The 21,247-nt window shown below is 54.1% G+C and overlaps 6 protein-coding genes across 6 annotated transcripts; 1 reads left to right on the top strand and 5 right to left on the bottom strand.

Moving 5' to 3' along the window:
- Positions 1 to 1,030: 1,030 nt before the first annotated feature.
- On the bottom strand, positions 1,031 to 2,663 carry PG985_009161 (uncharacterized protein; the record flags this gene model as incomplete). Its single annotated transcript, XM_066828929.1, has 3 exons — positions 1,031 to 1,512; positions 1,597 to 1,806; positions 1,901 to 2,663. The coding sequence occupies 3 exons, from the start codon at positions 2,661 to 2,663 to the stop codon at positions 1,031 to 1,033; spliced, it is 1,455 nt and encodes a 484-aa protein (XP_066683841.1).
- Positions 2,664 to 3,289: 626 nt separating this feature from the next.
- PG985_009160 (uncharacterized protein) lies at positions 3,290 to 4,051 on the bottom strand (the record flags this gene model as incomplete). Its single annotated transcript, XM_066828928.1, has 1 exon — positions 3,290 to 4,051. One exon carries the CDS (start codon positions 4,049 to 4,051, stop codon positions 3,290 to 3,292), a length of 762 nt encoding a protein of 253 aa, XP_066683840.1.
- A 1,106-nt stretch (positions 4,052 to 5,157) lies between these two features.
- Positions 5,158 to 5,852, bottom strand: PG985_009159 (hpt domain-containing protein; the record flags this gene model as incomplete). Its single annotated transcript, XM_066828927.1, has 3 exons — positions 5,158 to 5,416; positions 5,566 to 5,738; positions 5,838 to 5,852. 3 exons carry the CDS (start codon positions 5,850 to 5,852, stop codon positions 5,158 to 5,160), a joined length of 447 nt encoding a protein of 148 aa, XP_066683839.1.
- Positions 5,853 to 10,770: 4,918 nt separating this feature from the next.
- PG985_009158 (uncharacterized protein) lies at positions 10,771 to 11,913 on the bottom strand (the record flags this gene model as incomplete). Its single annotated transcript, XM_066828926.1, has 1 exon — positions 10,771 to 11,913. The coding sequence occupies one exon, from the start codon at positions 11,911 to 11,913 to the stop codon at positions 10,771 to 10,773; it is 1,143 nt and encodes a 380-aa protein (XP_066683838.1).
- A 796-nt stretch (positions 11,914 to 12,709) lies between these two features.
- PG985_009157 (IKI3 family protein) lies at positions 12,710 to 16,839 on the top strand (the record flags this gene model as incomplete). The annotated part of the gene is made up of 2 exons (XM_066828925.1): positions 12,710 to 12,903; positions 13,035 to 16,839. 2 exons carry the CDS (start codon positions 12,710 to 12,712, stop codon positions 16,837 to 16,839), a joined length of 3,999 nt encoding a protein of 1,332 aa, XP_066683837.1.
- Positions 16,840 to 17,692: 853 nt separating this feature from the next.
- Positions 17,693 to 18,911, bottom strand: PG985_009156 (mitochondrial 54S ribosomal protein uL24m; the record flags this gene model as incomplete). The annotated part of the gene is made up of 2 exons (XM_066828924.1): positions 17,693 to 18,391; positions 18,465 to 18,911. The coding sequence occupies 2 exons, from the start codon at positions 18,909 to 18,911 to the stop codon at positions 17,693 to 17,695; spliced, it is 1,146 nt and encodes a 381-aa protein (XP_066683836.1).
- Positions 18,912 to 21,247: the final 2,336 nt, after the last annotated feature.

Genomic DNA, 21,247 nt, shown 5'->3' with positions numbered 1-21,247 from the left:
TTGCTATCGGAACAAACCAGACAATCCCGATACACGTTGCGTAAGTAGGTAAGGTGGCAGGCATAACGCCTGAATCCCCGGCTCTATTTCTAGCTGCAGCTTCTGATAATCAGTTGTATATACCATATAACAAGTGCCGGCCTGGCTACCGATGCAATGCGCCTGTATCGACACCTTACCGTCGTGTGGAACGCCAGGATTCTCGGGGACGCCGAGTGCCAGTTGTGCATATTCCGCCTTTTGGCTGGGATGAAACATGATCCTGTTGGCGCTCCCCAGGATATCTGGCTATAGGAGGTAGGTGTGTGGCTCGTGGAAGGCGGTCAGCTTTCCATTTTGGCGCCAATGGTGCATGCATGTACGTCTGATTGGGTGGTCCTTACGTTACGTTGTCTCTTGGGGGGTACAAAGAATATTGTATAGCGAGAGCAGAGCCTCAGAGCCTCATTTTTGGGGGGTTTCGCCAGCCCCCCAGTCTCCTCCCCCAGGTCTGGCGTCTGGCTGACTGGCCATGTCATCACACCCGCACACGCACGCAGCCACTCTTACAGGTACTCGCATAGTAGTACGGGAGAATGCACCCCGCTGTGCACTCGCCGTAAGCTGAGGTAATATCTGGAGTAGTCTCGTCTGAGTCGGATCGTACACACATGCACATATACCTACAGGCGTATACCTAGCTAACCAGTCTCAATCTTATGTGTATCACAAAGAGAATCCCGTCTGTAACCAGTCATCAAGAAGTTCAGGGGTGCTACACAGAGTCATGGTGGCCGGCAGCGTACTTGTCAGAGAGCGCAAAACGTTTATTCTCCCTGAGTATATAATTCAACATGACAGTTGACATGATTATGCCGGTCTTCTCTAGGGCATTGAACGACTATTAGGTATATACACACTGCTGCCAATCCCTTTTGAGTCACGCTGCCATAATATTCATTTCTTCATTAAGACATTTTAGAGTACATGCACATCTTTGAATCGCGTTGCGGCTCGGCACGCAGTTTCCAAAAGAGGCCAGCCACTCCATTCACTCGGGGCTGCAGAGCACTCTGGCCTTAGCAATCACGTTCCGAAGCTGCGGGTTGCCCCCGTGCTCGTCCCCGTACTTGACGATGCTGGGGCAGGTGACGCAGCATATCTCGCGTGCGCTCAGGTCCTCCTCGTCCTCGCCCCCTACGTCCTCCATCTCCGTCGCGTCGAAGGGGATCTGCTGGTGCGGGAGGATGTGCGGCATGGTGACCTTGAAGACGGCCTTCTGCACCGCGAGCTGCCGGGACAGGACCACGGCGCTGGTGACGAGCGCGCGGAGCGCCTGGTCGCGGGCTTCGTTTGTGTTTGCGCTCGCGCTCGCGCTCTCGGCGTTGGTGATGGAGTCGAGGAGCCGGTTGACCCGCGAGATGATATTGTTTATGATGGTGTCCGTCTGCGCTTGTAGGGCCGGAGACGACGAGTCCTTCCGGATCATGTTGAGCGTCATGGCCCGCCATTGATTCACCGTCGTGTCGGAACCTACAAGTCGGATTCGATGGTGAGCCGCAGGACTTTGTTTTCATTTCCTACTACAACAGGATGGTTGTGATCAAAAAGACCTACTCGTCGATGAGAGATAGCGCTCCATCTCGTTGAACTTGGAGGACTGCTCCTCCGACAGACCCACAAAGTACTGGGAGAAGATGTCGTCTACCAGTACGCTCGACACGATGGACTGTAGCAAATGGATCCTGATCGTGGATGCAAGCTCTGCGTATCTTGGCACAAGCTTGACGACCTCGTCGACCTCGGACTGACTAGTTTTTGCCAGATCTGCCGGGATTGCTCGTTAGTATAAACACCCCCCTTGGATAATACCAAGAGAACCCCCGGGATTCTCTCGTGGGGGAGGAAGAAGACCCCTTACCAATTTTCGTTTTCCGAAAGTGCACCATGATCCAGTTCTGCAGCCCGTTGCCGAGCCGCGCCATGTCGTCGCCGAACTGGTCGTCGCTCGTCTGCTCGTGGTAGGCGCGCGTGCTGGTGCTGACCTGCTCCTTGAGCCCGCGGTTGAGGGCGTGCAGGCGGCGGACCTCGTCATCGCGCTCGCGGAGCTCGCGGCGGAGGGCGTCGCGGCCGTCCTGGAGCTCGGCGCGCTCGGCGTCGCGGGCCTCGGCCTCGGCGCGCAGCAGCCGCAGCTCCGTGTCGGTGCGCAGGAACTGCTGGTTCAGGGCCGAGTGCTTGGCCTGCCAGAACGCGGCCGTCTCGCTCTCGTTCTGCGACAGCAACTCCACCTGCCGCGCGAACTCGGACTCGAGCTGGGCGAGCTCCCGCTGCAGCTCGGCGATCTCGTCGTCCTTCTCCCGGAGATGTTGGGCCATCACCGCCTCCTTCTCCCGGGCCGCGCTGCTGGCCGTGTTGTCCTTGCTCCGTGTGCTGGCGAGGCTCGTGCGGTCCGAGTCGATGCCGCCGCCTCCCCGTGAGCTGTTGTTGTTACTGTTGTTGTTGGGGCCGCCGTCATTGTCGTTGCTGGGCGGGGGAGACGAGGGGCGAGAGCCAAGTTGCGCCCGCGGCGGCGGTGCTATGACATTGTTGCTGCTGTTGTTACTCCGGGCCGATGCGGAAGAACGCAGGGTATTGCTGGTATGAGAGGTGCTGGCGCCGCCCCGTCGCTTGTCCGAGCTGCTCATGTTTCGCGCCAAAGGTGCGGGAGGAGGTGGGGGGACTCGGAGGTGAAGCAAATTCGAGAGCTAGTCAGCTGTTGGCTTACAATCCGTACTACATCGTCCGCAAAAGAGTGAGGTCGCCCGGGAGGTTCAGTAGACGAAATGGCTACCGATGGCCACGCAAAGGCGAGTATGTGGTTGCCTGAAGACCATAAGCTCCGGCGGAACACTGGAAAGTTAGGAGGTTTTGGGCCACCCGTTCTGACATGCGGGCGTAAGTATCGACTTTGGAAGTTGGAGGAGTTCAATGCATGTGGAGGGGAGGCTAATTCGGGTAAGGCTTAACGTAAAGCTGGGATAGATTCAGGTACGTACCTCTGTGGGCACGAACCAGTCAGCTTAGACCTGTATACCCTCCACCATCAAGGGATCTGTCCATGTCACAATACTTCTTGATCACGGAGCTGGGTTAAATAGAGGTCGGTCCCGTTCCGGCTCCTAGCTGATTCCTAGTTGGTTGAGGTATGGAACATCTCCACCAAGCATGCGGTGCCGTAGCAGGAGTTCTTTAAGACAGGGCATATCTCTAGTCAGATATACCGATCACCAAGCATCCAATACTGCTGTATTGCACTGTAAACATATAGAATTTATTGGTTGTGGTCCATGTCGATTTCTGCCTCAACCTCATATGCCTCGTCGCCGTCGTCTTGCTTCTTGGCGCCCATCCGGCATATCGCGATCTTTTCCACCGGGACGTCCTTCATCCAGACAAAGTCGTCATACCTGTCCAGTATATCGCGGGCATCGAAGGTGAAACGCTCCCGCCGTTTCCCGTGGCGCCCCCCTGCCCCCTTTTCTCCTTTGACGTAGATGGTGTTCAGGATGGTGGCGTGCAGGAGCAAGGGCCGGTCTTCCTCCGCCATGACGCCCCCCTCCTGGAAGGTCTGCTTGAGGCTCGCACAGAACTTGTGCAAGACTCCATCTGGGTCTACGGGCGGGCTGTAGAGCACGGCCGCTTTGGAGAGGGTCGGTTGCATCGAGTGTAAGCCTCTCAGAGTCACTGACAGTGGTGGCGGTTGTAAGGGTTGTTGGTGTGGGTCCACCACGTCCTTGTCCTTGTCTTTGCCCTGCACCTGGGCCCCCATGATACTGCCGAGGATCTGTCTGGGGGCCAGCGTCTTCAGCAGCTCGGTGGCCTTGTCGAGTCCCTCATTTCTGGGGAAGCTCATCACCCCCAACGTCAGGTGCAGCGTCCCGACGGGGCGGATGGCCTCGGCCGGGAGCCCGAAGCTTTGAGGACTAGTCACATCCGAGCCAAATGAAGCCAGGGCCGAGACGAGCTGCTGACGGGACTGGCTAGTCACGAGCGGGATACAGAGGAAATGTGTCGGCGGGGGTCTTGGAGGCATGATTTATTTGTTCTGGCGACTGGTTTGGGTTTGCTGCTGTTCTCCGTCATCTGCAGTATTCCCGGGACCAGATTCGGTGACTTCCGACTTGCACACCTGCCACACTCTTACACACACGACCCCCCCTTCAAGTGTGGCAGCAGGATGTGGCTGGAAGGTTCAGTCAATTGATCAGGTCACACACATTTGGTGTAGTGCATAAACCGCTGCGGGAACGAGTCACTGCTGCATACATGTATGCTGCCCTGTTTGTTTAGTGCCCCGGAGCGAGCGCACGAGGCCACGCAGCTGGGACTCCCACAACTGACGATTCTCACGTCGGCGCAATGAAACCTCGGTCGGGGTAACTCGGCCGGCCAGTTTGTGTCAATCGCACGACGGTTGGACAATATCGCAGAAGTCAGACCACCCCTCGCAGTTCAATTAGTCGACGTCGTTCCAATGATGGACCGAACCCGTTGGTCGGGGTTCTGCGCTACGTCACTAAATCGATGCTTTCGGGATGACGTAGGGCTGCGGGAGCCATGTCACTGTAGAGGCCATGTCGTCACAGGGCCAACTGCAACAAGCCCCAAAAGCATCTACCCTACGCGACCTGCGCCTCGGCATCCGCGCGTCATAGCAGCTTCATTGGTAGGCGCGCATTCTTGAAGGATATCCATAATCGTAAAAAAAGGAGTGTATTTATTCCAATGGCAGTAAGCTTTCCTAGCTTAAAAGTTCTGTATGCAATGTTTCGTCGAATGCTCTCTATATAAGGTGAAGCAGCCCCGTCGCCGGAGCTCAGGGATTTGCTGTGCGCGCGATATAGAGCCCCCCGTCCACCACTTGCTTTCACACAACCACGCGGGCAAAATCTATTCGACAACAGTGACAGAATAAGGCGAATAAATAGTTGGGTATCGTCGATTTCCTCCACCCCAAAACAGTTGACTGAATGAAACCCCCTAGGATCCCCTGAGGGCTAAGCCAGCTGCAGTTGTCGCCGACGATTCCAACCAGTCTTCCCTCTCGAGGTCGCACATGGATGTAGGACCAACCCTGACACATGTCGTGCAGCGCAGGCCAACCTCCATGGCACGTCTCTAGCTTCGCCTATGTGCCGTTTACGCCGCAGGAGTGTTAAAGAACTTCCTGAGCGTGGTCTCGGCTTCGCTATACTCGGTCCTGAGACTCTTCATCGTCTCGGTGACGCGCGACAGGCAAAGCTCCTCATCCAGCTCGGGTGTGCCGTCCTCGTTTTCCTTCTTTCCGTACCGCTGGATCTTCTCACAGCTGTCTTTAACCTTGGTCAATCCCAAAGTGGCTGAAGAACCTTTCAAGAAGTGGCCGAGCTTGGACAGCTCATCCAGGTTCTTGGCTTCCCTATCAAAGAAAAAAAAAATAAGACAACAGCAGTCAGTCACGGCATATTCCGATCGCGGGGGTTCGAGGGGGTGGCTTATGGAAGCCATCACAGGGACGGTAGTGGTGCCTCCCTCCTTGGCGCTCTCTGGGTTGTGGGCCAAACTCACAGGGCCTCGTCTATCTTCTCAAACGTTTCCTCGGCCTGCTCAAAGAAGCCAAAAACAATGGACTGGCTAAACTCGCGGTCGTCTTCACTGTCGTCCATCTCCAGGATCTGACTGAAAGTCACAATGTCGATGGCGTCTCCCAGATCGGGAAGATTGGAGTCGCCTCCGTCATGCTGCAATCGGCAAGGCTTGGGTCAGCGCCCATGCTCCCATGAGTTACAATAATAAGAACAATCGGTAAACCACCCCTCATCTGTCGGTGCTTGACTTACGTTGTCGGAAGACATCTTTGGTCTAGTTGACTATGGGCGAAATGTGAGTGGTTTGCGGGATCTTTAAAAAACTGTCGCGGGTCAGAACCGAGACCAGAAAATGGGCGCTTGATTCCAAGACCTAAAGCCGACAGAAGTGGTAAGGGGAGGCGGCTAACCCTACAGTAGTGAGGAGTCGACGACGGGAGAGGATGGTTTCGGTTTAGAGGGAAAAGCCGATGTGTATTCCCCAACGGGGGAAAATAAGCGTCAAGTACTTTCTTAGTCTTGAATGTGGAAAAGAGGACACCCCAGGGCGGCTGGTTTGATAGGGCAACGAGACAAGAGTCTGGTGGGGCCGACAATGAGGGAATGAAATAATAGTCCTGCACTCTCCCAATTGCGTGTGCGTTGCGGGCGGGTGTATATGTGTGTGCGCGCGTGTGTTGTGTAGTGTTGTAGCGTGAGTTGTGTGTTGTGTGCCTACGTTAAAAACGACAAATGCACAAGGATTGGCTCTGTTGTTTATCAGGCGGGAGGCACAACACAGTACGAAAAGTCCGGGGCAAGCAGAAGCAGGCCAAGGCAGGCCAATATAGATAGATAGGTTCGCCTTGATTTGGCTTCCCTTAACCTGTGATTTGGAGCGGTTTTGGTTTTGATTAGAGCCGAACTAGGAAGAAACAAAATGAATCACGGCTCTCTACAAATGGTCGGAGGGGGTAAGATGATGAGGGGGACGAGGATGGATGGATGGATAGGCAGGTAGACAGGGACAGGACAATAAATGGGGTTAGGTTTGGGTGTCCAAGGCACCTTGAGGTAAGCAGGTTGGTTCAATGGTATATGGTTTTGCAGTGCTGGTTTGTTGCCGGCGCTGCAGGAGAGGGATCAAATGGATGGATGTGGAAGCAAAAGGAGAAGAGAAAAAAAAGTGAAAGTTATTAATAAACCAAGGACGGAATAGAATCATCTGGCCTGAGGTAGACTGGGAGATAGTATGGTATGAGGTAGGCAGGTAAGGTAGGTTGACGAGGTCATCGATCCTGCCTACCTGACCTCCTTGTACATACCCTCACTCACGTACTGATCCATTTCTTCAAGTCATTGGGACGACAGGAGGGTAGGCAGGCAGGCATGTAACGGCAATAGGAGACAGGTAAGCAGAACAGGCGGGAGAGAGAAAAAAAAGTACATGAGGCTTGCAGTAACACTACTCAATCCATACAATGACCACTTACCTCTCTCTTTACAGGCTGCTGCTACGAAAGAACCCCTTCCTAAGCGCAGAAGCCGGCCGGAACTGACAGGACCCTGGAATGAGGACCCTTGGAAATTCTTGACGTCGGAGGATGATGTAGTAGGTAGTATGCAGATGGGTGCTGTTATCTGGAGTGATGGGCAGAGGTACCGGGGGGGCTACCTTAGGTTACATACATATAGGCAGGTCATGGTCGGGTCTCCAGTGGGAGGAAGGTTGGAGGGGGGAGGGGGGGGGGAGAGAAAAAGAAAAGCGTCGTTGCCCCTCTTTCTTTCGTCGGTGATTAGCATTAGCGACAGAAATCAACATAATCAATCCATCAATACTTACTTGCCCAACTTGCCTTTCTGTAGTGCACAGCACCGACGGTATCGAGACTGCACTACTGCGCAGGCAGGTACATACATGTAGAAAATATAGACTGTATAGTGCAATATCTACATTTGATACTTCCAAGTCTCGACCAGATGTAGTCAAACAAATTTCTTCCTAGGTACCAAGCAGTAGGTATGTGGGGTTGCGACTAACCATGTACCTAGTCAAACAGACGCTGGAGACCGTCTCCTGAAGAGGAACGACTTCATCCATCTGGAGGAGTCGGACCAGACAACTTCAATAAGCAAATGGGGGGCCCGCCTTAAACCCGACATGTACTCAGTATTAAGGATGAAGAAAACAGACTGTCTTCTGTCTCGGCCAACGACAGAAAGGGCAAAAAGAGAAGGGAGAAGAAAGATCGGAGCTATCCGCTGGGATGCAAGGCGGTCTAAAGTGACGAAGGTCGATGCCTGTTGGTGAGAGTTTCGAAAACTTTCACCTTCAAATATCATCATAATCAACGCCCACCCTACTCGACCCACCTGAGCTGCTAACCGTTGCGAAAATACTGCACTTCGGCACTGCATACGGCGACGGTGGCTCCGTATATCGCTTGTTCGCTCACTCACCTTGCGATATGGAACGGTTTCACGATTCCAGCCAACAACGCCCGACGTCTTGATCATCGGATTGGATCAACCAACGACGGCGGGCGGGCTTACGGGAAGTCATCCAGACTGCCTGGATCCCCAATACGAGCATCATTGTTCTATAAAAACCCCCGAACGACGTCAAGTGATCGACATTTCCACCCTTTGCTGCCTTGCTCCCTTCGGACCACCACACGGGTGCACGTATGACAGCGGCCATGGGTTCGGTCAGCTCTGCAGCTCTGCAGACTGCAGCACTGCACAGGCACACATACTTACAGACCCTGGCCGTTTTGCTAAGATCGCCATTTTGCGCCCTCTAATATACCCTCTTCTACACCCTCGTTCGTATTCTTCCGCGAAAGCCCTCACCACATGGCTCCTAGTGCACATTACACCAAAGCCAAGACCAAAGTAAATCGGCCGCAAAGCAAAGCGTATACGTACCACCTCCGCAAAGGTGCCCGGAAGAGCTTGCGCGGGTGTGACCAGATTCACAGCAGCGGCTAGTTGAGAGTTTCAATGCAGGGTCTTTGACTGACCAAGCGGAAGGGGTCTCTCTGAAATCCCCGTGAGCCCGCCACGGCAAGACTCAGTCCCTTGACTCCTCGACTTTTCTTCCGGGTGGGCCGCCTCGAGTCTCTGGTCATGGCGAGATGTGATGGACCAGATACTGGTTGCCCCCTCACTTATCCGTGGATCTCGGCAGTGATGGCTCTCCGCGAGATTCTAGCCAACAAACGTCTCTCGTGTAGCCAGTCAACTTCCGCCAGACGGTTTCTCGAAACTCTGCTGTCGCCAGGCATCCAAAGCTTCACCTAATACTCAGTGGGGGGTCCAGGCTTTCCAGCGCGTTAGGCGACGTCATACTGCTTGATAGAGTAATCGTCATAGGCGCTACCAGTGGCACGTCCCGCTAACTGGGCCGAGATGCCCAGGGGTCCAGATTCAGACGAAGTATACAGTGCGAGCCATCAGCCAGCCCGGATGGCATGGCTCAGCTAGCTCACTAGCCATCATCAGTCGGCCTTCCTCCTGCGTTCAAAGCTGAGAGATGGAGTCCAGCCATGGACTGCACCATGTTCGCTTGCGGGCGACTAGCTCCAGAGCGTAGCGTCGCACTCGTACTATACCACTACAGACATAACAGCACGCCAACAACGAGTCATGAGCAATTCACACCCATTAGAAACATGGATAGGACAGACGAGGCCACCAGAACCCACGCCTTCCATCTAGATGTCCCTTGTTCGGGCCACCCGTGCTGACCGGCAAGCCGGCACCGAAATGCGCTGTCGCATGCTCCACTACTTCTACGGTCATGCTGTTTCCTTCTATGCATGCAACAAATATAGCCGGCAGCTGGCCTGTTGGGCTAGAAGAACCCATCCAGGATATGGTGCGTTTAAAGTCTACCAATGCTCTCATGTCCACACAGAACATACACCTAAGAACGAACAATACTGACGGGCGGGGAGCTCATATTGTTCAACCACTGAGACTCCTCCGAGCTTACCTACATCGCACTTCTCACAGCATGCCGTCTCCCAAGAATAAGTCTATATCCCCTAACAAGAGTGGGCGAGTAGGTTTTCACAACCAGTAGGTATGTGTTCCTTGATCCATCAGCAGATTTCTCACCATGCTTGTCTACCACCTACTAGCTGGTCCCTCCGCGCAGATGATGCCGCTATTAGTGATTGACCGATGGATGTCGCTGGCGGAGACAGCTGGACGGTCCCCGTATGCAAACTGAAGGGCCGCAGATCAAAGCCCAAACTGGAGACTATTACCACTGACCGCATGCCGGTAGCATTAGCAGACAGCACACACCTGACACATGTGGGAGAGCCGCAATAGCTGGCTAATGCAGCACCCAACCTGTGGGTTCAGCACATACAGCTCCCAAAACCTGTTTTCGTTGCTTCATGTCGCCAAGCATCGTTGCGGACTCGGCCAGCGACTCTTCCTTCTGGCCTGTCTGATGGATGGATGCCCCGCACATTAACTTTTGACATCCATGCAAGACGGTGTTGTATACGGAGTTAATTTTCTTCTTATTCTTCTCCTCTTGAGCCATCGTGGCCGCTGGTAGGTGGTTTGTTCTATGGTTTTTCAGCTAGTAACCTGCATCACCGACGTCTTTTAGTCGCTTTCTACCTCGGTGGGCCCCTGTTCGTTTCTCGCGTGTTATGTCCAGTTATTAGTTGCTTACTACCCGTTAGCAAATATATAGCCTCATCAAAATGCACGGTCTGGACTGGGTAACCTAGTAACCATATACACCGGACGTCACCTATCGGACCGCTGGCTATTAGCTGGCTGGTTATCACGTGGCAGCGTGGCTCATATGCGATACAGGGCTGTGCGGTTGACAGTTGGCTACGTTGTTTGATTTGATTTGATTACAACCAATATATTCATTAGGTGGTACGGATACGGTAGGTAAACACTATAACTGCCTGTATTGTCCAGGCTGTCGGAGTCCTGACCAATCGCGTCCGTTCAATCTACAAGCGTGGCAACCCGAAGCTCCCGCAGAAAAGAAGAAAAAACATTCGATGAACAACTCGCACCTTTTTTTGTATTAATGCACACCGACAGCTGTGCAGGCCCAATTCGTGCAAGTCCTTGCGAGCAAATACCCTGCTTCGGCTGCTGACATGCTGGGATTTCGGGGTGTCGTTTGCACTCGACCAATGACTTTCACGCCTTGTCTCACAATCTAGAGCAAGACCTTGGAAGCGACGCTCAGCAGCCATGCAGCATCCTGCCAGCTAGTGGCCCCCTCATCCGCCTTTGGCGGGGGTATTCGAGGTTCTGAGGCGGCAGAAAGTTCCTCAAGATGTCCGGCGCTGGGACTGCGGCCCAATTGGCTTTCGTCTTCCTCGACATCGGACGAGTCGTCTTCGGCATCATCCGATTCCTCGTCGTTCTCCTCGACGGAAAAGAGAGAGAACCCAATCAGGTTGCCCATCCAGGAGCCCACGCCAGCACTCCCGCGCTTTACTAACCGCCGTACTGTGGCCTCGTCTGCCCGCGTGGTGTCCACTTCGATGGCTTCGAGCTTCTCGTCCAGACTTACAAAATCCGGGCCCTGAACATAATCCGCCGTGGCGAGCTCGTGATGAACAAAGTAGCCCTCGTCGTGTTGTTGCCGGTCTAGAGGCGTCCGCAACATGGTCCGGCTGCCCACTCTACTATGCGAACGGCTGCCCAGTCGGCTATTTGGCGACGTCAACGACAACAACGCGTCCTCGGGGCCGACGAAGCTTCCACGGCGGCTCCCCCGTCTACTGGCGAGCTCCTTCTCTCGAGCTAATTCACGTTTATAGACTTCTTCTTCGGTATCACGCAGTCCCGTAAGACTTGTGGAGCTGAATCGCGCAGTGAGCCACGCTTGGCCCTTCGACTCCCTGGTCTCGGTGCTGATCAGTGCCCCCGCGCGAAGGAGCCAGTCACTGTCCTTACGGTCGTAGGTGCTGAGCCCGTGCTCGTCCTTGCGGCGCTTCGCGGTAGGCGAGAGAGTTCCGGATTGTCTCCCGGCGACCAGCTGCGTCGTCGACTTACTCTTGGGTAAGGCGTCTGGCTGAATAGCGTGCAGAGAGGATCGGCGGCTGCGAGAGCCGGTCCTTGCGGGTGAGCGTGCGAGCAACCGTGGGGTTGTTGGGGCGGATTTGCCCTGTAAGTAGGATGGGTTGTAGTGCAGTGGTGACGCGACGAAGTCGGGCAGGTCGTCGGGCAGAGCATCGTGGTCTAATATAGGCATCTTGGAGGTGAGAGGGGCCAATGTGAGGTGATTCAGGTTTGTGGAAGAACGATTCTTCCTGCGCGCCTGGTTGGCGTGCTGTTTATAGGCAACATCCATGGCGAAGTGCGGAGGGACTCGGTCAAGTAGCAGCTATGTGTTTCTGTAGTACGGGCACTAGTTGAGCTGGGACAGGAGGGTGATACAAGTGGTGCAGAAGATCTGGAGTTGTAGAATGAGGCCGAATCCACATTGAATATGTAGTAGCCGATAGTGAAGATTGGGGAAGATCAAGGGTTCGGGGAACAATTGATCTGGGGAATCGGCTCTCATTTGGCGGGGCGTTCCAGCGCTTAGCCGACCTGGCGCCCTGGATCACAAGGATTCTAACTGTAAATCTTACCCTCCCCACTATCGCCTTGCCCGCCTCAGAACACCCGTCCGATGTACATGCCCATCGAACCAGGGGTCAGGCCATATCGAAGAAAAAAAAAACTTCCTGAACATATGGTGATTCTGTAGCGCCCGGTCAGCTCCGATCTCTTTGTAAAGCACTGTGCTGGTGTAGTGCCAAGCCCCTCAAGAACAAGCAGGTCAAATCTCTGGTATATCGAAAAGCTGCTATTCAAGTAAAATAAGTACCGTGGCAGTATTATATAATAAGAAATTCTCTATTTCTATACACAAAATTACGTGCTATATTTACCTGTTGTAGTTGGGAGGAAGTGAAAGAATGATGTAAAGTAAGGCTTATTCGCCCGGCCGCTTGTAACAGAGCTACCCTGCACAGTACCAATAAGCTACCTAAGCTCTACCCCGCAAGAAAAATTAATCGGATCGCATCAGATATCAGTCTCGGCTGGGCTCAAAGGCTGATGATACTGACTCTCTGCGTGTCAAGTAAAGAGATCACACGATGCGTAATCTCCGCAACATCTTATACAGCTCCTGGACGCCTCCGGCCGACTACGAGGGTGAGCCCATCACCTCGTCCTGCTGGGACCCCGCAAAGGATGAAATACTATGCACATTCGGCCCCTCTGAGAAGGATGGCAAGCTTCGGCTGCTCAGACTTGCCGAGCATGTGAATGCCGAAGGCGATCCTGATTTGTGAGTTAAGCTGCACGCCCGTTTTTGCCTTGGTTGTCCGTCACCAAAACTCCTTCCCCTTTCGCTTGGGTTTCCGCCAAGCCAGCAAAGGAAGCGAACCGTGAGCTGATTTTCTGGCCACTTCCGCCCAGCAACTTCCACGAGATTGCATCATGGAAGGCGCTAAGCCCGAGCCCTGAGCTGCCCGTCGATAAGGTTGTCAGCTTGCATCACTTCAGCGATAACCTCACCACCATCTTGGTGCTCGAGGGTGGCGACATCGTCCTCGTCAGAGAGTCTGACAGCCCCCAAGATGGCGTGCACATTGAGATCATGGGCTCCATCGATGAGGGCATCACGGCGGCGAGGTGGTCGCCCGACGAGGAACTCCTGGCCATTGCCACCAAGGCGCGCACCGTCGTGTTCATGAGCCGCAATTTCGAGGGCATCGCCGATGCCACCATGACTCTGGATGATCTCAAGCTGTCGAAGCAAGTGTCCGTCGGCTGGGGCAAGAAGGAAACGCAGTTCCAGGGCAAAGGGGCAAAGGCTCTCCGAGATCCAACCATCCCTGAAAAGGTAGATGAAGGCGCTTTGAGCTCCCATGATGATGCAAGGACCACCATTAGCTGGAGAGGCGACGGTGCCTATGTTGCCATCAACTCTGTCGAGCCAGACACACGAAGAGTGATTCGGGTCTATTCTCGCGAGGGTGTGCTCGATAGCGTGAGTGAGGCTGTCGATGGCATGGAGGGTGCTCTAAGCTGGCGCCCATCTGGCAACCTGCTCGCCAGTATCCAACGGAAAGCCGACGGCATTGATGTGATATTCTTCGAAAGAAACGGCCTCAGGCATGGCGAGTTCTCTCTGCGAGCCCCTGAAGGTCGAGACATTTCTGCGGATCGCGTTGGTCTCGACTGGAACAGTGACTCAACTGTGCTTGCTGTCACACTCAATGACAGGATACAACTTTGGACCACCGGAAATTACCATTGGTATCTGAAGCAAGAAATCAAGTCGCATAAGCCTCCCGCATGTTTGACGTGGCACCCCGAGAAATCCCTTCGGTTGGCCATGGTAGTCCCATCGCAGCAATCTGCACAGATGCTACAAGCCGAGTTCATCTTCAACATCGCTCGGGGCTCGCTTGTGCCCCCTAACGATCATGGAGCCACCGCTGTCATCGATGGCCAAAGTCTCAAACTCACCCCCTTAAGAAGTGCAAACATTCCCCCTCCAATGGCTATGTACGAGTTACAGCTGAAGTCGAGCATCGCCGATGTTGCCTTTTCTCCAGATAACCTGTATATGGCCGTCCTCCATCAAGACAGTGTCGATTTGTACAAATGGCAGGTTAAGGGGCAACGTTCGCTGTTGCCTTCGTTGGTGAGCGCACTGTCGTTGTCTGATACAACATCGACTGGAATGGTCATCCCGCGGCAAGTATCCGTCTGCGATAATGGCAACATTCAACTTTTGCTACAAGCTCAATATCCAGAGAGACATACCGTGCAGTTTGACGCGGCTTCGGCTCAACTACTGCGGTCCGATACCGCAAGAGCTGGTCAGGTATATGGCTTCGCTAGTCAATCTCAGTCACTCGATGCCCAGTGTTTTGCTCAAGCTACTTCGGGAAGGGTCGCAGTCGTGTCATCAGAAAATGGCATCACCGAAGATCAGTCATTACGTCTACCTGTACTGCAACCTTGGAGTGTTGTCACGGGTTCTGCCCAGGACAACACCTTGTGCATATATGGTCTCACAAGGAATGGTCATCTTTATGCAAATGGCTCAGCCGGCAAGTCTCGTGTTCTGGTCAAGAATTGCACGTCGTTCCTGGTTACGCCAGATCACCTGATTTTCACCACTACGAATCACCTGCTCAAATTTGTCCATCTTACTGAGCTTGAGGGTCTCGAGGTGCCCGCCGATGATCCCGAGAAGGACGAGAGATGCCGCAGCATCGAGCGCGGCGCCAGGCTAGTGACAGCCATGCCAACAAACATGAGCTTGGTTCTCCAGATGCCGAGAGGAAACCTAGAGACAATATTCCCGAGAGCTATGGTGGTCGCAGGTATACGACAACTGATCGAGGATATGAACTACGCAAGGGCTTTCTCGTATTGCAGGACCCAACGAGTGGACATGAACGTCCTGTACGATCATCGACCACAACAGTTTTTGGACAATGTGACCATCATCTTAGACCAGTTAAAGGACGTCACATACGTTGATCTCTTCCTCTCATCGCTACGGGACGAGGATGTTACACAAACCATGTATGTTAACACCAAGCCAGTCAAGAGCACGGAGGCGCCAGTGCCAGTCGAGCAAGGACCAGCCTCTGGAACCCCCACTACCATTGGGAAAACCAACACTGTCTGTGATGCTGTTCTCGCAAGTCTACGGACCCGAAAGACAGTGGACAATGACACGCTGCAAAATATAATCACCGCCAACATTTGCAAGTCACCACCCGCTTTTGAAGATGGGCTACAAGTTGTTGCCCAGCTGATGCAGGAGGACGAAGAGCTGGCTGAGAAGGCAGTTGAGCACATATGTTTCCTTGCAGACGTCAACACCCTGTTCGATGAGGCGCTTGGTCTGTACAATCTCGATCTCGCACTCCTTGTGGCACAACAGTCCCAGCGGGATCCTCGGGAGTACCTACCGTTTATACAAGATCTTCATAAGTTACCAGATCTGCGCCAAAAGTTCTCCATTGACGACCATTTGGGTCGTTATTCTAAAGCTCTTACACACCTGCAGACCTCGACGGCCCATCAAGAGGCCCAGGAGTACACCGTTAAGCATAGTCTATACGCAGACGCCCTTCGGTTGTACCGCTACGACGAAAACAACCTCACAATACTCACTCGTCTGTACGCAGAGTATTTGGAGTCCAAGTCGAAAAATCGCGAAGCCGGTCTTACCTATGAGTCCCTCCACGACTACGCATCAGCTACGCAATGCTACCGAGCAGCAGGAGTCTCGTGTTGGAGGGAAGCCCTATTCACTGCTTCGTTACAAGACCCGCCACTCGCCAAGGATGCGCTCAGCGACTTGGCAACATCCCTCGCAGACGCGCTTGAAGAAGCGAAGGACTACACTAGCGCCGCCATGATATACCTTGATCATCTTTCGTCTCTTGACACAGCTGTTCAATACCTGTGTAAGGGTTATCAGTTCGCGGACGCTTTGCGCTTGGTAGCTCTACATGGCCGGCCGGAACTTCTCGAGTCAGCAATAGACACCGGGCTCGCAGACGCTCTGGCATCGTCGACCGAGTTCCTGGCCGACTGCAAGGCACAGCTCCGCGCCCAGGTGCCCCGTATCGCCGAACTCCGCCGACGCGCCGCCGAAGACCCGCTCGCCTTCTACGAGGGCGAGGTCAACATCAACCTACCCGACGACATCAGTGTCGCGGCATCGTCTCGCATCTCGGCCGGGGGCGCCTCGCTCTTCACGCGCTACACGGGCAAGGCCGGTAGCGTGGGCACGGCGGGGACGGGCGTCAGCCGCGCCACGTCCAAGAACCGCAAGCGCGAGGAGAAGAAGCGCGCCCGCGGCCGCAAGGGCACCGTCTACGAGGAGGAGTACCTCGTCAATTCGGTCCGCCGGCTCGTCGAGCGCGTCCAGGGCACCAAGTCCGAGGTTGAGCGGCTCGTCTTCGGGCTTGTCCGCCGCGGCATGTTCGAGCGCGCCCGCACCGTCGAGGCCCTCATGGGCGAGGTGCTCGAGGGCTGCCGGCTCGGCGTCGAGGAGGTCTGGGGCAAGCGCGAGGACAAGAACAAGGCGGCGGCCGACGGGGAAGAAGGCCAGGTCGCCGCCAATGAGGATACATATGCGCCTACGGGCGGCGATGCGGTGCTGGCGGATTCGATGGAGCAGAGCTGGAGGAGGCAGGAGCCGCCCAGTGTCTCCGGGATGGAGAAGTTGAGTCTTTTGGGCACCTAGGCTCCGTGTTTATAGCTGCTGCTGAAGGTAAAAAGAGATAAATAAAGTAAAATTGCGTTCTTCGACTCAACACCGCCGGTCGTATGGATTATTTGGCATTGCTAAAGCTTGACCGTATGCTGATAGCGCCTGTTGGAAACGAACGGCCTGTATCTGCGGCAAGTAAAGGTGATAGGAGGCCAACTGGATATAACAATTGCTGGTTGGGGAGATGGGATACTAAGCTCTTTACAATTTTATATATGAAGATGTTATTAATAATGCCCTGATTTGTATGTATCTTTAGCTGGCAATTTCTTGAGACCAGCACCTACTACTATTGCCCCTGAGCAGATACCACAGTAGACCATCGTTCAATAGTAATTGTCAATTACATCGACTACAAGGACTTATAGTCTTATCATGGCTTGTTAATTTCCCGCTCGTTGTCTGGTATATACTCGGAATCCCGCAGATAGGTTTGTGAACGCGGAATGTGTAGTTTAATTCTATGACCGCTTGCCATGTATATGCCGGTGTTTGGTAGTTATGTCGCAGGAAACGATGAGATGTCTGCTACGCCGTCCACCATTGATCTAACCCATTTCTTTTGAACCCGACCCAAGCTGTGGGAGCACGGCTGGCTACGCACTCAACTGCGTAGTCGGCGAAACGTGAACCAGAAGAAGCTGGGGATCATCAATGACCAGGAGACTTTTGCGTTTTGATACATAATTTCTTTTACAATATATGAGTAGGTAGACAACCTGCCATCATCTAGCCTAGATGCGATGCCAGCCATTGCCTATATACAGGTATCATACACACGCCACCCAGTGACCACCACCTCCCCAGATTGCAGATATATATGCATCTAGGCCGAAGGTGGGGGAGCCGTTGGCACCGTACTTGACGGTAAAGGAGGGCTGGTCTGTTGTGGTGCCGCAGCGTCTGACACGCCTGCGGCCTGCAGGGTCCTCTCTCGGTTCTTGGCGATGACCTTGCCGATCTCCTCGAGCATCTCGAGCGACAGGCGCGGCTTTCCGTGCTTCTTCTTGCGCTCGCGCTCGGAGCGGTGGAGCTCCTGCAGCGGGCTGCGCATGCTGTCCATGAGGTGGACGCGGTCCTTCTTGGCCTGGGCCTCCTCCTCGAGGCGCTGGATGTACTCGGGCTCGTGCCGCGTGCGGAACTTGCTGTACTTGTTGCGCAGCTCGTCGACGACCGTCTCGGGCATGGGCGGGCGCAGCAGCGTCGGCACAAACGTCCGGTCCTCGACGTCGATGCGCAGCGTGTCAACCTTGTGGTCCGGCAAGTCCTTGTCCTCCGCCTTGGGCCAAGGGATCGAGATGTTCAGGCCCGGCACCACGCGGGTCCACTCGGTCTTGCCCAGGACCCGGTCGTGGGCGAAGCGGCGGTGCACCAGCTGGTTGATGATGACGTCGCGGGTCACGCCCGTCTTGGGGTCGAAGACGGGATGCACGAGACGGATGCCGGAGATGGGGATAGGGAGCTCGATGTTCATGACAGGGGGGTTGTTCTCGCCTGTGAACGCCGAGGGCAATTTGATGTTTGACTAATTAATTGCATTTATATGTTTAGTTCTCTCCTGCTTGAAATCGGCGTGAAGGTGAAGCGGGGGTTCATACCTTGTTCAGGCCCTCGACTACAACACTGGCATCATCTTCATTAATATTCTGGACACGGCCAATCTTGCCCTTGTCCGGGCCGTGCAGTAGCACCACGCGGTCTCCGGGGACGAGGTTGAGGTTCTTGTAGCCGCCGAGCCATGCGCAACGGGCCGCCTTCTGCTCATTTCGCAGGCTGGTAGGGTTTTTATATCGGACCTCGGAAATGGCGCCGTACTGGTTGGCCGCCTCGCCGGTGTGGGAGTTGGGGGCCAAGGGGCCGAGATTCCAGTCGTCCTTGATGGCCTGCTTCGCGCGGCCGATGTCGCGGGCGACGATGTTGCCCTGGTTCCGCAGGCCGTACTCCTCGTCCTTGCGTTCCTTGTTGAAGTGCAGGCGGTCCCGGGTGGCCTTGCGCTTCGCCACCACCCGCTCGGCGGTAGCGACACGTTTGAGGATTTTCTGCATGGCTCTGCGTGTGTGTGAGAAGCCCCCCGCGGCCAATTGACTATGATGCTAACGGCGAGAAGAGCAGTAGTCTTGGGGGTCAATGGTGCATGCTGCTATGGCCGTTTTTCCCTTGGTCGTGAGCCGGCTCGTACACACACTCGCCCGTCCAAAATTTCCCGGAGCTTCGTGGTCTCCATCGCCGGTCTGCAGAGGCAGCGCTAGCTTCTGGCGGGTAGGTACCCAAGTACCTTTTTGAAGCTATCCGGTGCATGTTTAATCCGCACTTCTTGAACTTCGTAATGATCCTTCTCGAATAGGCTAAGCTGCTGCATTTAATTGGGCAATTAAACTGCCCAAATGGGCTTATTATGCGTACTCCTGGATGTTCTGGCGGACGGAGTGGCATTTATTAAAGAACTTCGGGGGCTCATCACCTTACCTGTGAGATAGAAAGGGCATCTTGAAAGTCAAGACTCGAAGAAAGTCGCGGTCACGCCGCATCTTGGTGAACATCTGATTACAAGTACAAGGTATGTAGTTCGAGTTTGCGTGTCTACTACGAAGCCTCTTCAACAACCAAGCACGATGCTGGACGCATGGCAGCATAGCTACGTAAGGCGTCCATACTTCAATATACTGCTGCGGCCATATCCCCTTGATGGAGAACGGGTTGCTGCGGCCAAAGTATGCCGTATTGTACTTACCTACTACACACCAGGAAGTATTCATTGTTATCAACGCTATGTCGATCGGAAGAACTTATGTGGGACATGATACCATTGGATAAACTGATGTGCTGCTAATCCTTTATGGGACGTGACGAACCATAGGCAGCGCTTTCGACAATGAATTGATAGGTATGCGAAGAGGCCAGAGGCCGTCGATGCCAACTTGCCCTGAGCGCACGAGTCACGATTAGGCTATGGCATGGTTTCTTCTGGAGAGCGCGTGCCTGTTTGCTATATCCAGCTCGTGTTTCAGAGACGTAAATTGCGTCAGTAGTCTCTGGGAGAAACAAGACACATCCTTGGGTCTGGCTAGGCCTAGGTCGGGCTTGAGCCAGGTTCGCCGGGTCGATGTACGCCACGGCCGGCTCTCCCTGGCATCTACTAATTGGCCATCCGTGTAGACGCGAATGCACCGTGTTTGATGTATGTGCCGATGCCGATGGAAAGCAAGGGCTGCAGAATCATATCTGGCGACGGATTAGCGAGAAGAGCAGAAGAAGAGACAGGAACAGAAAGAGAGTTGACGATGCCGGATCTGACATCCACGTAAGGATGGATGGATGGGCTGCAATGCACGGCTCCGCCTCCACAAGCTATTCGTTCTGCAGGTGGGACCGTCTGAAGTACATGAAATGCTTTGCTTATTATTATCACTCGATACCACCTGCACTACGACTGCATGCATGCACATACAGCCAGACAGTCCCGTAAGAACTTAGATGTAGGTTATCAACAAGAGGGGTGGTACAGCCAATGCAGGACCGCCTCCTAATGCGAACCTCGAATACCTTATCAGCCAACCTCCAGTCCTCCGGAGAAGCCTTTGCTCTGAGAGCCTGACTGAGACAAAACATGTTGCCGCAGTTGCTGCTTGTTCGCCAAACGCTGAAGAGAGTTGAGACCTGATATCAAATGTCAAGCTAATGCGTTCTGTAACTTGGCACCTATCAGAGCCTATTAGAGCCCCCTGGTATGCGGCAGAACTGAATATGCCATGATCCATCTCCCCCATATCCAGCGACATGTATATACCTGCTGCTGCGCCGATTTCATAACATGTGAAATGAGGACGAATGGAGGCTTATGTAATGCTGTAGCCGGGAGATTGGAGCAATCGGTACAGTGACCCTACAGCTTCCTGCAGGTAGCACGGCAAAGGCTCGGCGGTGTATCTTGTATCTGGGGCTGGCACTGACTGGGTTGCCTCCAAACCTCGAGTGATAACCGATTACGAAGAGACCAAATCAGTACCACTCGCAGCTGATCCTCCGCGGCATAGATGTTTCCTGCCTACCCAAACGAAGAGATGAACAAAGCCACAAAGGACGATACGTAAGTCGGCTGTAAGATATGTCCAGGTAGGACCTCATTTGGGCCGTTGCCCTGCCTGCCAGGCCTGCCAGGCCTCCACCCAGTGTGGGCTCTTCATGTACGTGGGCGGCAGAGCGCTGACTCTGACAAGTCAAGTGGTTCGTTCAACAACCAACCCAAACGGCGATCCAATCAAACGAATATCAGGTCGATTACTGTGTGGTGGGATATCTTAAAGGGCCTTCGATTGAATATATAGCACGCGATGAGCCAGAGACCGCAAGTCTCACTGGAGCTGCTTGCACCCCATGACTA

The sequence above is a fragment of the Apiospora marii genome (genome assembly GCF_038362585.1).
Source record: "Apiospora marii strain CBS 49790 chromosome Unknown utg000005l_segment0_segment0, whole genome shotgun sequence".
Lineage (NCBI taxonomy): Eukaryota > Fungi > Ascomycota > Sordariomycetes > Amphisphaeriales > Apiosporaceae > Apiospora > Apiospora marii.
The sequence above is the reverse complement of the archived record's forward strand: the minus strand, read 5'-3'. Positions and strand labels throughout refer to the sequence as shown.